General features: G+C 57.6%; 1 protein-coding gene and 2 long non-coding RNA genes across 5 annotated transcripts; 2 read left to right on the top strand and 1 right to left on the bottom strand.

Moving 5' to 3' along the window:
* Positions 1–562: 562 nt before the first annotated feature.
* LOC124228634 (uncharacterized) lies at positions 563–3,393 on the top strand. 2 transcript variants are annotated; one of them, XR_006885748.1, is made up of 3 exons: positions 563–701; positions 1,550–1,685; positions 2,677–3,393. It is a non-coding gene; the product is annotated as an uncharacterized LOC124228634 (long non-coding RNA). The 2 variants fall into 2 exon arrangements; XR_006885747.1 differs by lacking the exon at positions 563–701 and adding an exon at positions 792–978.
* A 122-nt stretch (positions 3,394–3,515) lies between these two features.
* On the top strand, positions 3,516–5,067 carry LOC124228636 (uncharacterized). The gene is made up of 2 exons (XR_006885750.1): positions 3,516–4,092; positions 4,622–5,067. It is a non-coding gene; the product is annotated as an uncharacterized LOC124228636 (long non-coding RNA).
* A 1,480-nt stretch (positions 5,068–6,547) lies between these two features.
* On the bottom strand, positions 6,548–15,937 carry XIRP1 (xin actin binding repeat containing 1). 2 transcript variants are annotated; one of them, XM_046643189.1, is made up of 3 exons: positions 15,733–15,899; positions 9,397–12,754; positions 8,827–8,969 (listed from the first exon to the last, which is right to left on the bottom strand). In XM_046643189.1, exons 2-3 carry the CDS (start codon positions 12,748–12,750, stop codon positions 8,961–8,963), a joined length of 3,363 nt encoding a protein of 1,120 aa, XP_046499145.1. In that variant the 5' UTR covers positions 12,751–12,754; positions 15,733–15,899; the 3' UTR covers positions 8,827–8,960. The 2 variants fall into 2 exon arrangements, with proteins under 2 accessions (XP_046499134.1, XP_046499145.1); XM_046643178.1 differs by having other exon boundaries at positions 6,548–12,754; positions 15,733–15,937.
* Positions 15,938–16,467: the final 530 nt, after the last annotated feature.

The raw sequence follows: 16,467 nt of genomic DNA, 5'->3' as shown, positions 1-16,467 counted from the left end.
CACTACGTCTTGGACAGTTGGCTCAGAAACAACCGCCTCATCCTCCCCCACAAGGTATACCATGCCTGAGTCCAGAGGGAACATGTGATTCATTTAACCAGTTCCCCACGGATGAACCTTTAGGTAGGTCTCAATCTGTGGCATTTCAAACAACGCTGCTGAGATCCATCTTGTGCATTTATCCCTGTATTCATGTCTGTGGGATAAATTCCTATGTGTACAATTGGTTAGGTCAAAGGGCATGTTCATCTAAAGTTCTGATCATATTGCCAAGCTGTTCTCCAAACTGGAGGGCCAGCCAGTTCTCCCCACCCCCACCCCGCCTCCTCCAACAGGGGAGAAATCCTCCTCTTTCTCCACCTGCTCCAACATCATGCAGTATTGGACTTTTTGATCTTGGCTAACATGGATTGGTACACTGGTGTTTAACTGGCATTTCTATACTGTGGGAAAAGTGAAGCATCTTTTCCTAGGAACCCCTCCGGGGATCGGAACAGCCTGGCTGAGATCCAGCTGGAGAGAGCCTGGGACCCAGCCTAACCAGGCGGGGGCAGACAGCACCCACGGCTCCACTCACTCCCTCGTTTTCTGCACGTTCCTTCCCTCCCCACAAGCTTCTGATTCCTGGAACCAGGCTCAGTGACCTCACGCCAGTGACTTCACATCCGGGACCTTCTGGGAATTCTCAGCAGCACTTTTTCGTAAGAAACTTAACGGGGGAGGCGAGAGGAGAGAAGGAAGGGAGTGCGTCGTAAGGGGGGTGAGGGGGAGGCGGAGCTTTTGGAGAAAAAGAGAGAAAGAGCGGCAGAGCCAGCTTCCTTTTTCCGATCAGGGACGGGTGGAGCTGGCAGGGACTGTGGCCGAGCTGCCGCCAGCGAGACTCGAGTACCCGCCCCCGCGGCCAGCAGGTGGGCACTCGAGCGCCCCTCCCCCGGGACGCGGGTGGCTTGGGGCGCGGACCCAGCCCCATCGCTCCTGGTATGGGACCACGGGACGATTCCCGAGTGCCCCCGGGCTGAGCCTCTGCCAGAATTTTCTTCGGAAGTTAACGGGGCATCTGACTTGTCAGCTTTGCCACAGATGGGGAGCACGTACCAAGATGGAGAGGTTGGGGTTGGGGGGGACAGTTTGGGGGGGGCCTGATTTGCAGGTACTACCAGTATAGTAGGAGAGACACGTACAAAACCTAACGGCTACAGCCGGCTTTTCCAAGCCACAAAACTGCTTAAGGCTGAGGGGTAAAAGGAGGACACTGTCGATGGTTTTTGTTTCCTTGAAGAAATTGCCTCTGAACTGAATCTTCAAGACCAAGTCTTCCAGAAATGGCAGGGTGGAAGATCAGGGGAGCACAGCATAGGAAAACCAGGCGTGAGTGATGACTTTTGTAGGCCCTAGGCACTTTTCCCCTGGTAGGCTCCTTCCTCCATAAAGAAATATTCAAAAATGTATTTCACAACTGTGGTGGTGTAAAGACAAATATGTTAATGTTTTGTATTGAAGCGTTTTCATCTACCTAAAAGTTCTTTTGTTTTTCTTCTGATTTTAAAAGAAGTTAAAACATTTTCATGGGATCCTAAAAGTAGTGTGGCCCGGGGCTCCACGCCTGCTGTGCCCAGTGGATAAGATGGCAGTGGGCAAAGTCCAGCCATGTGACAGCCTGGATAGAACATTAAAGCACCTGGAAGGTACGATTCTCCCGGGGGAGTGGTTGGAGAGAGGCTATAAACGCGGGCAGCAGCTGCACAAGAAGGGCCTGGAATGACCTAAGGAGTGTGGATTTTGTGGTGGAGGCAGTGAGGAGTCGCTGCAGGGCTGGAGGAATGACAGTTTGGGTGTGGAAGGGGGGGCGCTGAGAGCATTGGGATGGCTGTTGCTGCAATATGACATTCCTACTCTCTTGGAGCAACAGTGGGGATGGAAGGGAGGGGAAAGGGCAAAAGAGATGTGGGAATGTGCAGCAGATTGATGTGAGGGGCTGGGGCAGGGAGAAGCCTGGGCTGATTTCTCTGGCTTGTCCCTCTGCCACAGCCCCTCTTGGAAAAGGAGAAAACAAGAGGAGAAACTGTGTGTCCTTTGGGACTTTGGGAAGATCAAATGGAAGGTCCTTCACCAATCACAAAGCAGGGAGAATTTGTGCACCTTAACAGGGGTGTGGGTGGCTTCAGGGCCACCTCTTGCCCAGATTTCTGCAATGGTTCCTTAATAGGCTTTCCAACCCCCTCTCTGCTGCCCAGGCACCTCTCCAAAGCTCCATTCCCATTGGGCCACTTTTCTGCTCCCCATGGCCCAGAGGACACAACCACAGTCCTCACCTGTGCATTTCCAGAGTTCAGAATGAGAAAAAACCGACTGCATTTTCAACACTCCTTACAGTAGAACGCTGTTCCAGAACCTCATTTGGTACACATTTCTCAATCCTCAATAACTGCCCTTTCTCTGTCGCCACCCCCACACTCCTCTGCCAGAAAACAAACAAAAATTATACTTGATTCCCACCTTCCAATGCAAACACTGGGCTTCCTCCAGAGCAGACCAGGCCAAGATCAAGGGCTGGGGCAGGAAACAGACTTTCAGGGAGAAGAGCTGGGCTTGCATGGCCCCTTGAAAGACAAACCTTCATTTATCTACTCCAAAACATGGACTGAGCACCTACTATGTGCTTTTGCATCATTCCAGGCACTGGAGATGCAACAGTAAACAAACAAGAAGTGGTTTGCATGGAGGTGATTCCACTGGGGCAAGACTTGACTGTGGAGATGGCACTTTCCAAAGACGGCCACACGTTCTTCTAGAACTTTCCCTCTTCCTCATCAAAAGGTGGTGTCTAACATCCCTTCCATTTAGTCTAGGCAGACTTGTCACTCACAACCAGCAGAATGCAGCAGAAGTGATTTTGTGTGACTTCTGAGGCTACGTCATAAAAGGCGCTGCAGCTTCTGGCTTGTTAGTTGGGACACATGCCTTTGGAGCTTTAAGATGGAGTGTAGGAAGTCCACCTACCCTAAGACTGCCATGCTGTGATGAGACCCAGGCCACATGGAGAGGCCATGCATGTGTGTTCTGGCTGACATCCCAGCCAACAGCCAGCGTCAGCTGCCAGACATGTGAGGGAGCGACTCTTTAGACATTTCCAGACCCTAGCTGTCAAATCACTTCCAGCCTTCAAGACTTCCCAGCTGAGGCCCCACACATCATGGTACAGAGACAGTCCATCCCCACCGTGTTCTGTCCAAATTCCTGACCCACAGAATTCATGAGCATCATAGAATGGTGGTTGTTTAAACTACTAAATTTGAGGTGGTTTACTATGCAGAAATAGTATCTAGAACACTCACAATAAGCAAGCAAATACATGAGCAAGATCATTTCATATTGTGATAGGTCCTCAGGAAATCATAAGACAGCATGATAACTCGGAGGAAGGCCTCTTTAGCTTGGGGGTGCAGGGGCATGCTGATAGGCAGGGGAGGCAGGGGAGGTAGCATCAGGAAAGGGCTTTCTGGAGAAACATTTGAACTGGAATCTGAGTGAGAAGGAGCCCAGCCACCAAATATCTGGCAGAGAGACTTCCAGGCAGAAGGTACAGCAAGTGCAAAGGCCCTGAGGCAGGAATCAGGTGGGTGCACTGTGAAGATCAGGAAGGCCAGTGTAACTAGGGGGATGTGAGTGAGGAGGAGAGTGGGGGCAACGAAGTTGGAGAGGAAGGCAGAGAGGCAAGCTTCAGCAGTCTTACAGGGTGCTGAGAAGAGTTAGATTTCAGAGTGAGTGAGCTGGGAAACCAGTGGAAGGTATCATACAGGAGTGACTTGGTGGGTAAAGCTCTTTGTTTTCCCAATCTTTTTTTTTTTTTTTTTCTGCTTTATCTCCCCAAATTCCCCCCCGCCGCCGCCCCACATAGTGTATATCTTAGTTGCAGGTCCTTCTAGTTGTGGCATGTGGGACACGGCCTCAACGTGGCCTGACAAGCGGGGCCATGTCGGCGCCCAGGATCCGAACAGGTGAAACCCTGGGCCGCCAAAGCGGAGCGCGTGAACTTAACCACTCGGCCACGGCCTGCCTGGAAAAACTCTTGCTAAGAGCTTTGGGTGTCAGGTGGGTGACAGACTGTAAGGACAGACAGGGCGAAGGGAGGAAGACCACTTGGGAGGCTAAGGGAGTGGTGCAGGAAAGAGGGGATGGATGGCGGCCTGAGGCAGGGTGACGGCGGAAAAGATGAGCTCTCGTGGACAAACTGGGGACACAGAGGAAGTGACAGAGACCTACGAGAAGGGAGGAGGCGCCCGGCCCGCAAGTCGGTCCCGGGCGGGGCCGTGACGTCGGCGAGGGCCGGAACCCCGCATCCTGCTGGAATCCCGGAGGGAGGCTCCGAGCAAGGGCCCACCAGGAAGGCGCGTACTGGCGGCCGGCGGCCGCCGCGCGGAGCCAGCATCTGGCTGGGCGCCTGCCCGGCGTTTCCCGGCAACGGCCGCCGCCGCCGGAAAGTTACCAACCTGGCGGCCCGGTGACGTAGTCGTCACCTTGGCAACGGCGGGTGTGGACGCTCTGGGGGCGGGGCCTGGGCGCGGTGCGCTCCGCCTTCCGCCGCCAGGCCCCGCTTCCAGCCCCGCCCCCTCCCCCGCAGGCGAGAGGCGGAGCCCCGGGCCCGGCGGCAGGTGTGGCGGCAGGTGTGCGGCGCGCCAGGCGAGGCCTCCCCGGCTGGCCGCTGCTCTCCATGGTGTGCGTTGCCTCTGGCGCGGTCCCCGCCCATCCACCAACCCCTCCCCAGTCTTCTCCCTACGCCTCTACGTCCAGCCATCGGGACTGGCTCCTCTTGTCGTTCAGGTCACTTCCTCAGAGATGCCTTCTCGACTACCCAAGCTAACGTAACTGCCGACCCCCTTCTCATGGACTGACCTTGTTTTTATTTCCTTCACAGTATCGCTCCCCTCTAAAATTATCTTATCCCTGTTCCATGAGGTTAGGGATAAATTCTGCCATGATCATCAATATTCTTAGCACCCTGAACAGAACCTGGCTGAAGTAGGTGCTCAATAAATGTTAGCTGGATGACTCAGTGAATTCACTCAATCATTTCGTTCATCTGTGCTTTTGTTTATTTATTTGACATTTATGGAGTGCCTTCTAGGCACTTGTGCTAAGAGATACTGAGATGAACAACACAGGGACTCCACCTGGAGGTGAGAAAAGAGAGATATTAAAACTAATAATTACAATAATACTGAAAGTGAACATCTCTGAATTCTAGATGCGAGGCAGAGCTCCAGGCACTTTACACATATTAATTTAGTTAATTTTCACAAAAGTAGAGACTATTACAATTGCACCCACTTTACGGATGTGAACACTGAGAACAGTCATGCTGTCACTCTCTGGGCCTTGTAATCAAGTGAGGTCCCACAGAGGGCAGAGGAGGGGGACATGTGGCAAAGGGTCCGGCGAGATGTGGGTATCAGGCCCAGGTGCGTAGACTTGGTATTTTAATTGCTGCCCCACACCACAGTCTTCCACAGGAGACAGGCTCTTCCAAGTCAGAGCTGTGCTGCCCTAGGGGAGCCCACCTAGATCAGCAGAGCAGTCGATGAGGGGCGGTGAGGGGTATGGAGGGCTGAGTCCCTGGCTGGCGGTACCATAGGAGCCTACCTGTTCAACTGAAGCAAAGTGCTCCTGCCCCTTCCTACAAAGGGGTATCCAGGAAACCCAGGAACTGAACTGATTCCCACCTCTGGGTTTCTGTATCTGCTCTTCCCTCTGCGCAGCCTGCACCTACCCTGATTTTCACAAAACTAGCTCGCTCTTATTCAGATCTCAAGCGAGGTTTCTTTTTTCCTTAGAGAGGCCTGCCTTGGTCACATTCCCTAAGGCAATCACATGTCATTGTCACATTAAGATTCCTACCCTGGAGTGGGAGAATGGCCTAGCCAGGTACATTGCCCTTATTCCTGATCTGATTTTCCTGTTTATTCGTTGTCTCTGTCTCCTCATTCTAGAAAGTCAGTTCCCCGAGAGCAGGACCCCCTTCGACCTCACCTGTGTCCCTGCTGCCTAGAACAGGCTTGGTATGCAGCAGGCGCTCAATGCTTTTTGAAAGAAAGAGTAAAAAGGGCCCTTCCCCAAATCATTCTGGCTTTCCAGGCCAGGAACCCGTACTCCTCGCACAGAACCTGACCTGAGCAGACAAAAGTGGCCCAGCCATCTTAGCCACTGGCATTCTGGCGTGAGGCCCTCCCTCCTTCCCAGGGCCGACTGGGCTGCTCTCCCACTCTGGAGCAAGATTCTGGTCCGATTCCACCCCAGGATGTTGTCCAAGAACCTCCAGAGGGGAGGCCAGAGGCTGAGGGGCAGCGGTGTCTGTGTGTGGGTGGGCGAGGGAAGCAAGGAGAACAGGGGAGGGGCAGGCCTTCCTGGATCCCGGCCAAGGTGGTAGAAGAAGGGGTGGCTTTTCCCAGCCTGCTGTTGCCAGGAAAACAGGCACCTGGAGGTGTGGCTGTTTTTCCCCACAGTGGGAACCCAGACTCTGGAACAGATGCACAAATAGTCAGACACAAGGAAGAGAGAATAAAACGGGTTTATTCAGACTGTGCAGAGTGTGGGGCAGTGGGGGCAGAGAGGCAGTACATTTGGCTTCTAGGGACACTGCTGCTTGCCAGCCTCATCTGTGTGACCTTTGGGCGGCCAGGACGACCAGTGGAACAATGGAGATGGTGATGAAGGGGCTGCAGCAGGGCCCTTTCCGGAGCCCTCAGGCCAATCCCAGAGACCAACAAATCCCCTGTCTGGTTGGCCCTGCCCTCTCCAGGAATTAAGGAGCAGATGGCTGAGAACACTTTAACTCATAATAAAGAAATAAAGGGTGAGGGTGGAGGGTCACTCAGGGGCTCCATCTCAGGCGGTGTCATGCAGACTCACATGTGGGCATGTGGGCCAGGCCTGGGTGAGGAGCACGTGTGTCTGTATATATTTCATCTGCCACAAGCAGCTGCGAGCCCCCGTCCTACTGCCACACCCGGGCTACTCCGTGGGCCTCCTCCCAACCTTTTCTCCCCATTTTGTAGGAACCGGGCCCATTGATAGAATCGACATAGGGAAACTGCCCACAAGTCTCCGAAGATGCCTTTTCTTCTCGGTCCTTGCCTCATGTGCGCAGGAAGTAGGCACTCAGTCCTGGGACCCTGGAGAGAGTTGCCCCAGTGACGGCTGGGAGGCTATGGTGGGAGGCAGAGGGGCTCATTGGGCGGCTGGCTGGGAGTGGCTGCAGGGCACATGCGCCATCTCAGCTTCTGCCAGGCCCCCGCTGAGCCCGGCTGGGCTGCGCAGGAACTGTCGCAACAAGGGGCAGGCGTGGAGCCCGAGGTGGGGGCCCGGGCCCCTGGGCGGCTCTGCCTGCTCCGTGACCGAGGTGGAGGAGGAGAGGACTGTGTTCCTGCAATGGTCCACTCCCTCGCACTGCTTGGTCACGCTTCTCATGGCTCCATAGTGGTGAGAGCCACCCGGACCAGTCTGCAGCTCCAGAAGGCTCTTCTGCTGCCCGGTGGGCAGGGGGCTGGCTGAGGCAGGGGCAGTTTCAGGCTGTCCAGAGCACTGGGTGGCCTCCTTTTTCTCGGCCTTGTCCTGGACGCCTTTCTGGTGGAGCAGGGCGTGGCCCACATCCTGGGCCAGGTGTGTGCTTTTCACTGAGACACCAGGGCTGCCCCTCAGGCTGGGAGCCTCCGGCAGCTTCCTTGTGGCCGACTCAATGGAGATGATGGTTGGGGAGGAGGGTGAATTCCGGCTGGAACGCAAGACTCGAGGGAGGTCTGAATTATCTCTCAGTGTCTCCAGCCCCCTGGTGGAAGGGGCAGTTGAGGCTGCTTGACCTCCGGCCTCTGTGTGATTTTTAACCTTGGCTTGACTCTGGACCTCAGGGTCGCACAAAACCTTGGTTTGGCTCTTGACTGCAGTTTGACCCCTGACCTCTTGGCTTGAGCAATTGGGCCTGGCTCTACTGCTGTCCGTGACACTGACCTTGTGGGCATTGTGGTCCCTTGGGTGTCCTTGGGAATGGCCCTTGGCATTAACCTCAGGCTGGAGGCTAGACATGGAGCTGAGGGCCTTGTGCACAGCCTCCTCGATGTCCAGCAGCCTGGCCAGGGTCTGTTCCTTCAGCCGGGCCACTTCCGTGCTGACCTTTGTCAGCTCCCCAAAGGCCTGCTCCACCGAGGCCTCGGGCTGGCAGGGGGCAGCAGGAGTCTGAGAGGCCTCTCTCAGCTGGGGCACAGCCTCAAAGAGCCTCCGCAGCGCCCGCACGTCCACACTGCCTGCGGCCTCCTTCTCCAGGGCTTGTACCTGGTTCAGGAGACCCTGGAGCTCTTGCTGGCTTCTCTGCAGAACCTCAGGGCTCTCAGGGGCCCCTTGCTGGGAACTGTCCATGGGCTTTTCTCCTGGGGGGCTGGGGCCCTTCTGTGGTGAGGTGGGGTCACTGCTGAGAGCTGAGACCTTGGGAGGCTCAGGGCTTTGGGTATTGCTGCCAGCAGCCTGACCCCTTGTGGGCTTGGTGGCCACGGTACTGTGGCCATGTTGGGAGCCGGGCTGGCTCTGTCCACCAGGGCATCCAGCCAGAGGTACACGGCCCTGGCCTGCAGTGGTGGGGACCTTGGCTGACGGAAGGATGGCTGCATCTCTCTCACCTTGTTTGTGTTCTCCTTGCCCCACCTCCTTGGAAGAGCCAGGAGACAGAGCCAAGGGCTTGGGTGGTCTCTGAGGAGGGCGGATCTGGCTTAGGTGTGCCGGTTTAGGGGGCAGCTGGGGCTTCTTCCTTGGGGGCATGGTGGGCTCCAGTTTTGAGGTTTTTGTCCGTGATCCCCCAGGGGTTCTCTGGCCAGCAGGGCTGTTGTGGGAGTGGAGAAGGGTGTCCTGCAGGGGCTCGGAGGCCTGCCGGATGGAGTCCTCATCATGGTGGGCGTGGGCTGGGAAGTCAGGTCCTGTCACAGCAGCTGGGAGAGGAGGAGGAGGAGGAACAGAGGCATTATGGGAGTGCAGGCTGGCACCTGCAGCCTGAGACCCAGAGGCCAGAGTGTGGTGGGCTAAAGGGGCAGCCTTCAGGGTGGTCTCCGCAGCTTGGAGGCCCCTTGGGCCGATTCCTACCATCACCTTCTCTGGAGCCTCCCAGGCCCTCTGTGTGCAGTCCCCAGGCTCCTCCCGCCCTGGCCCAAGACTCTGACTTGGGCCTTCCAGGAGTGGGCTGGGAGCCTGGGCCGAGAGGGCAGTCTCCTTGCCTCTTGGCAGGGGCTCCCTCATAGAAGGCTGGACACCCCCAGGTGGGTCAAAGGTCCTCACAGGGTGAGCAGTGTAGATGCCATCCTGAATAGTCACCCACCCCTCAGGCAGCCCTCTGGGCAGTGCTTTCTGTTCCCCACTGACCTTTCTGGGGGCTGCTGGGATCCTGGGGTCACCTCCAGCCATCGGCCTAGTGTTGCCCTGGGCCTCCACAGTGGCCACGGCTGGTGCTTGCCAGAGACCATCCTGGAAGGGCGTGGAGGTGGATCCCGGGGTGGGGCCCTGCTTGTGCTTGTTCAGAACTTGCTGCTGCAGGCTTTGGGCCTCGGCTGTTGCCATCCGGAGACTCTGCCTGGAGGCCTGGAGGTCTGGGATCCTGGGCCCTGGGGCTGTAGATGTGGCTCCTTCTGACTGTCTCAAAGCTGCCTTCCCTTTCTGCCCACTGCAAATGTCTTCCTGCTTTTCTTCCCCAGCCAGAGGGACAGCCTTTCCAATGGCCCGTGGCGGGCAAGAGGTGGCCCCCGGGCCTCTCAGATGCCCCATCCCCATGCTGGGGTCCAGTGGGGGAACATGAATGATGCTCTCAGTTAGGGGCAGCTTCTGGGCCCCCTCGCTGGTTGACACTGGACTTGAGTCAGCTGGTGGCTCCCACCGCAGACTGTGCAGGCCGCTCAGGTCTCCTTTGTCTATGCAGCTGGCCAGCAGCTGCACACTGCTCCTCTCAGGGGCCCTGCTGGTCAGCCTGGGCTGCAGGGAGTAGGCGGTCAGTGATACCAGGCCCTGCTCTGTCTCCTGCATCACCACTCCCGTCCTCGCCACTGAGGTCCCCAGGCCACAAGCCAGCAACTGCTGGAACTCAGGGTCCATGTCTTCGACATTCCCGCCGCTTCCTGGAGCTGGCAGCCTTAGAGGCTTGAGCCGGAGCTGGCCCGTTGGGTCCTCCTGCACCAGCAGCCCCTGCTGGTCCACATCCGGCCGGCGCAGCATTTGGCGGACAATCCTGGGAAGCTCGCCAGACACCAGCTCCTCCTTCCTTATGTAGGGGCCCCCCTGCCCTGGGCTTGGGAGCATGTACTTGGCAAGGCAGAGCTCCCCCGGCCCTCGGGCCTCCATGAGGATGCCTCCATGGTGCAGGATGCCAGGCGTGGCATGCAGAGTCCACAGGGTCCCCTCGGCTGTAGTCTTCTGCCTCTCCAGCACCCCATTGTCTGAGATGCCCACAGGCTGCTCCTCTTGGAGGTTGTCCCCTCGGATGCTCTCAGCTGCCAGGGAGCCCATGGGGCAATTCTCAAAGAGCCAGGTGAACTTGTGCACAGAGCCCTCAGGGATGGGCTCAGGGATTACCCTGGACCCCTGGTCCTCCCTCTTGCCTGCTTCCAGGGCCTGGAAAACCTCCTTCTGACGAGATACCTGCCCTGAAGGGATCTCCACGCGGCTGCAGTATCGTACAGGCCCTTTTCCGCAGGGACGGCCTGAGGTCTGCAGAGGCTCGGTCTCAAAGACATGTCTGTCTGTCTGTCTTTCCCCATCCTGTACCTGGCTGACCTGCAGGTGCTTCTCCCTGGAGCCTTCTGGCCTGTCCAGGGCGTGGGGTGTGAACATCCAGGTGCAGGACCGTCCCTTCGCCTTGGTTGTGGGATCCGTGACCTCTGACCCCTGCTTCTCTGCCAACTCACTCATCGGGCATGTCTCAAACAACCACCGGATGGTCTGTACATCGCCTTTTAGGGGTGCGTCAGGCTCGGGACCTGCCTGACTCTTTCCTTCTTCTTCCTGTCGTTCCTGCTGCTCCCGCTGGTGGATCACCTCTAGGGGCTGGGTCTCAAAGAGCCACCGAGCAGTGCCCACGTCTCCGGCCACCACCTCCTGCCTAGTGATGCCCCGCACCACATCGACAGTGCTGGGGTTTCGGCCCAGTTGGTCTAAGGGCTGTGTCTCAAACATCCACCTGTAGCCCTTGACATCACCTCCAACTACCTGCTCTCTGCTGACAGAGGTCAGGGCATGGAGGTGGCCTTTTCCATCCTGCATGGCATACACTGGGGACCCTATGTCCTGGGACTGCCCAGCAGAATCTGTTCCTTCTGCTCTGTTCACACTCCCATGGGCCAAAGGCTCACCCTGCCCAATGCTGTCCAGGGGAAGGGTCTCAAAAAGGTTCTTGAAGGTCTTCACATCCCCCTTCACCCCATCCCTCTGGGGGGCACTCTGAGAGAGGGACAGTGCTGAGGAGCCATCACTGGATGGATGCTCATACATGAGCCCCTCACCCTTCCGGGGACCCACCCGCTGCAGGTGACCCACTTGGACCTTGTCTCTGGGAGTGTCCAGAGGCTTTGTCTCAAATAGCCACAGGGTGGAGCGGACGTCTCCAGGGACCACTTCCTCTTTGGGTGGGACCTCTGTTCCAGCCTCCTCTTCTCCCTTTAGAGTGTCTAGTGCTCGGGTCTCAAACAGATGCCGCTGATGCTGAACATCTGGACCGGGAGGGATGAGGTCTGGAGATGGCTGGAAGTCCTTCTCATCCACCAAGATCTCCCGGATGGCATCCAGAGGTTGTGTCTCAAAGATCCAGCGAGCTGCACTGACATCGGGCCGGACACCCTCCTCCAGGGAGATCCCCCGGATCACCCGCACCTGGCTGGGGTCCCGGTTGATGGCATCCAGAGGTTGGGTCTCGAAGAGCCAGCGAGCGGTCCTTACTGCATTGCTTTGGATCTCCTCCCGGCATGCAGCTTTGACCTCGTGGATTGCGCCCTCTGCGTCCTGAATAGCACACAGCGGCTCGGTTTGGAACAACTTCACTGTCTTCTTCACATCGCCCTTCAGCTCCTGGATCTCTGAGCGCAGCTCCAAGGGGCTCTGCTCCTGGATGGAGGGGCGGGAGCCCAGGCGGTCCAGTGGCCGTGTCTCAAAGAGCATCCTGGTACCCCGGACATCTCCACTGGCTGCAGGCTCCCTCACGGTAGCCTCCGGTGCCCCAGTCTGGCCTGTCAGTTCATCCAGTGGCTTTGTCTCAAACAGCCAGCGGGCTGCACGAACATCCCCTCCAGATGGCCGAGGTCCGGCTGGCTCCTGGTCTATGCTGTTGGCAAAGGAGCCTTCCTCAAACTTTCTGGAGGTGGCCTGGACATTGCCACCGGGCACAGGCTCCCTGACAGGTGGCTTTTCGTGGTCCCCAATGGCGTCCAGCCGCCAGTTCTCAAAGATCCAGCGCATGCACTGGACATCACCCTCAGTGGGCTCCTCAGAACCCAGGACCTCAGCCAGGTCTTCAGCCACGGCCTCGGCCAGATTCTTGCGGAGCTCAGGATGGATGTGCTTATAGAGGCGGCGGAGCTCACTTGCTTGCCGCTGCTGGTGGAACTTGGAGAAGGACTCCTTGGGGGGTGGCGGTGGCAGATCCTCCAGGGCTGGGGGTGGAGGGAGGGGCAGGTCCTCTGCAGTTGCCATGGGGATGGTTGATGTGGGAGCTGCCTGTGTCTGGGCTTTGGCCATCCTCCTGAGGAGAAGGGGCAGAGATGAGGATGGGGCTGGGGACCTTAGGTGGGATGGGGGCTAGTTGCTGGGAGAAATGTCAGGGAGCCAGGCCCAGGGCCAGAGCAGCCCTGCGGTGACATACGCTTAGAGACCCCTTCCCTCTCCAGACCTCACCTGGGTCTCACTCTGCCACCTCTATGGCTGGTGTGTGACAAGTCTTGAACTTAGGGCATAGGGAGCCATCCATCAAGGTGGGTACCAGCTCCGCAGAATCACCTGGGTTGCTAGGGTGCAAGGGCACTGCTGGCCTTGAAGCTGCGGCCTTCAGCCCCAGAGGGGGTGCCCAAACTTCCAGCAGGCAAACTGGACATGCCTCATCCTCACCTTCCTTTGCCAAATTCAGTATTCCCTGGCAAACTCCCAGGTGAGTGTCTGGGGGAATCCTGACTTACAGGGTCCCTAGGCCAGGGAGAGGCAGGTCCCTAAACTTGTGACCACTTCTTATGGAGAAGAAATTCCCTTTGATAGCACCAGAGGGCGCGCTTGCCACTTTCACTGGATATCCTGCCCAACCTTCACCTCTTGGTTCTCAGCTCACTCTCTAACCTTTCCCTGGCCCAGGGAGGCAAGCAGGAGTCAGCAGCCCATGCCACAGCAGAAGTGGTCGAGGCTCAGGGAGGGGCGATCATTCACCAGATATCTCCTGGTTAGGCAGAGCCAGATTCTGAATCCCACGTAGGGCTTTTCTGTGCCATATGGCAAGACTCAGGTCTGAGCTGGGGGATCTCAAGGGTCTTTGAGTCCAACCACTCATAATTAAAGATGAGGAAACTGAGGCCCAGAAAGAGTCAGATCTTGGTGAATGAGTGGCAGGCAGTGCTGGCTCGGCGTTACTATACCCTATTTGGGGCTTTGCTCCCAAGAAGTGAGAGGGTAGGGGGCGTGGAGCTCTCCTACTGTCTGTGTGCCCCTCTGTTCCCCAGCAGGCCCCCCAGGAGAGTGTGAGGGTGATACTGACAGGGAGGGAAGGCACTGGGACCGAGAGCCTTTCTGCAGAGATAGCCCTGCCCCTTGCTCATGGCGACTTGTCCCTAACGTGTGCAACCGGCTGAGTCTCCTGTGGTTCTCTTCTTTCTCCCACCTCTTGGCAATCACTTCCGCCAAGGCGCTGCCTCCCCCCAGCTCGCCCCACCCCATCTCAATGGCCTCCCTCCACTCGAGCCCTTCTCTGGTCTCTGTCCTCTCTGTGTCTTATCTGTCTTGTGACAGGTGTACTAACAGTCCCCAGAGGCCAGTGGTGAAAGAATGAGAAGCACGTCCCCCCTCCCGCGGCCCCTGACCCACTGCTCTGCTCCACACTCGGTGCTAAATATAGCCAAGGTCCTGGCCTCAGCACGGCAGCCCTGGGCTCAGGAGGGAGGCTCAGGCTCAGCTGTGGGACCCTGGGCACCTTGGCCCACCTCATCTCCTCCTCTGCCTGGGCTCCCTGATCCCACCCCAGCCTCCTGAGCTCGTTTCAGACCCTGGCCTGTAGAATGACAGGTGCTGGGGCCTGGAACCCTCTCCTGGCCAAAGGGGCCTGGGAGTGGGAGGACGTGCAGAGACACTGGCAGCAGGACTTCCTCCTCACGGCTACCTCAGAAGGAGGGGAAACTGAGACCTGCTTGCCCCACTCCCCCCCCCCCCCAGCAGCTCCACTAAAGACACGAGAGCCCAGAGGAGTGTGAGCTCTAAAACCTGCAGCCCGAGTCTCCTCATGTGCTCTGGGGGGCTCCTGAGGAGGACCCCCTGCCAAATGAAATTGTGCCTGTCCCCACCTCCTTCCTGTCCTGTCACCACCAGTGTGGGCTGAGCAGATGGTACTTACAGGCCACCAGATCCACCCCACCCCCACCCCCAGGAATCTCCAGAATCCCTGTGATGGTCACAAATTGTTAGAATCCAGGGATGTCAGACCCAAGGACCCTCAGAGGTCACTGAACCTAACCCCCTCATTGCAGGCAGGGAAACTGAGGCCCAAAGAGGGGCGAGGAGCTGTCCTAGGAGGCTTGCAGGGCAGCGGCAAGGCCTGAAGCAGATTTCCCGACCCCTAGTGCACCCCCAACCCTGCCTGGCCTGGGACGCCTGGGGCCTAAGTTTCTAGAGGGCAGGGACAGGGGTGGGGTGAGGGCAGAATTCAGAGCTGGGACCAGACTAAGAATGGGGGCCTGAGTCCCAGAGCGTGGCCTCCTAGGGGTGGGCCAGCCTCTTAGGGTGACCCTACCCTTTCCTCCAGGTCTGCTCCTCGTTAGCCCAGCCCCCCCCACATGTCTCCACATCCCAGCGGACTCAGATCCGGTCTCCCCACCTTGAGCCCCACAGATCTGCCCCAAGGGCTTGCCTACTGGGCGAGATGATGGCCTGGGGCACAGTCTGTATCCCACTCCAGGTCCTAGGCCATGATATGTGGGGAGCTGGGGAGATACCCTGGGGTCAGACATGCCAAGACTTTCGCCCACAACAGCTGGGCGTGGGGCTTGTCCTAGCAATGTGGCCTACTCACCACCTACCAGTCCCCACGTCCTCCCCTACTCTTCTGTCCCTCTTTCCTCCAGACACTGGGCCTACCTGGGGCTTCCCTGTGAGGAAGCCGTGAAGCCTGAGGAGCTCCATACTTGTATTTTAAAAACCCCAACTCCAGGCCACCTCCTCTGAAAGCCTTTCTGGATTATGCCAAACTGGTAAGAACCTGTTACTGCTGCAGGCCTCAGGCCTGTGGCAGCTGCTCTGAGAGCTGCTGTGGGGCTCAGGCTGACTCTCCCTCAACTTCCTCATGGAATCTTTATATCAGAGGCCCCTCCACTCATCTTTCCCCAGATGCAAGGCCCCTCGACCTCATGCTCCATGCATAGCCACCCTAATACATGCCTTCACCCTGTAAGCCATCCCAGAGGGTCCACAGGGGAGCCCAGTCTGGAGAGCCAGCCCCACCACAGAGAGACAAAGGGGCAAGTTACTCACCTGAGGGGTCTGCTTGGCCGATAGGGTGCTTGGGGTCTGTGGCAGGTGTTTCCTAAGGGTCTGTCGTTCTTCCCGAGCTTCTTGTTCGGGCTTGGTCTTACTGTGCTGGCTCCGTTAGATGCTTCTTGCTGCCCTGGCTCTGGGTCTCTGTCCCCTGCCAGCCCCAGCAGCTGCCTTTATCTTGCTGGCCAGGGGGTGGGCCAAGGTGGGGGCGGGGAGGAGAGGCTAAGTTCAGAGTATGAAGTGGTTCAGTTATTTTTAGGGCTTGTGGAAGTCCGTCTTCCATGCTGAGGAGTCAGTTACGTGTCCTTTCTGCTGGGGAGAGGAAGAGGACGGAGTCGGGAGAGCTTCATTCATCCAAGTCTGATCTGAGGATTGGGGTCATGACTCAGCTGTGGTGTGGGGGCAGGTGTCCTAGACTATTTTGAGGGGGTGAATAAGAAGGGGCATCTGACACCTGGACAGCCCTCCCCTAATCCTGTGAGCCCCCACCTCCCTACCCTGGACTGGCCTTTGACTAGGCCTGACGTGTGTGTGTGTGTGTGTGTGTGCATGTCTGTGTGTTTGTGTATGGTATGTGTGTGTCCACCATGCCGGGAGACCAGAGGCCCCCTGAGGACAGGTGCGGGCCCCTCCTCCTGTGTTTCCAGCCTGGACGCCTCTGAGCGTAAGGCCTAGCTCTTCTCCCCTATCCCCTCTGCTCTGAACAGCCCCCTTTCTCATCCATTCCTCCTC

The sequence above is a fragment of the Equus quagga genome, chromosome 1 (assembly GCF_021613505.1).
Source record: "Equus quagga isolate Etosha38 chromosome 1, UCLA_HA_Equagga_1.0, whole genome shotgun sequence".
Classification (NCBI taxonomy): Eukaryota; Metazoa; Chordata; class Mammalia; order Perissodactyla; family Equidae; genus Equus; species Equus quagga.
The sequence above is the reverse complement of the archived record's forward strand: the minus strand, read 5'-3'. Positions and strand labels throughout refer to the sequence as shown.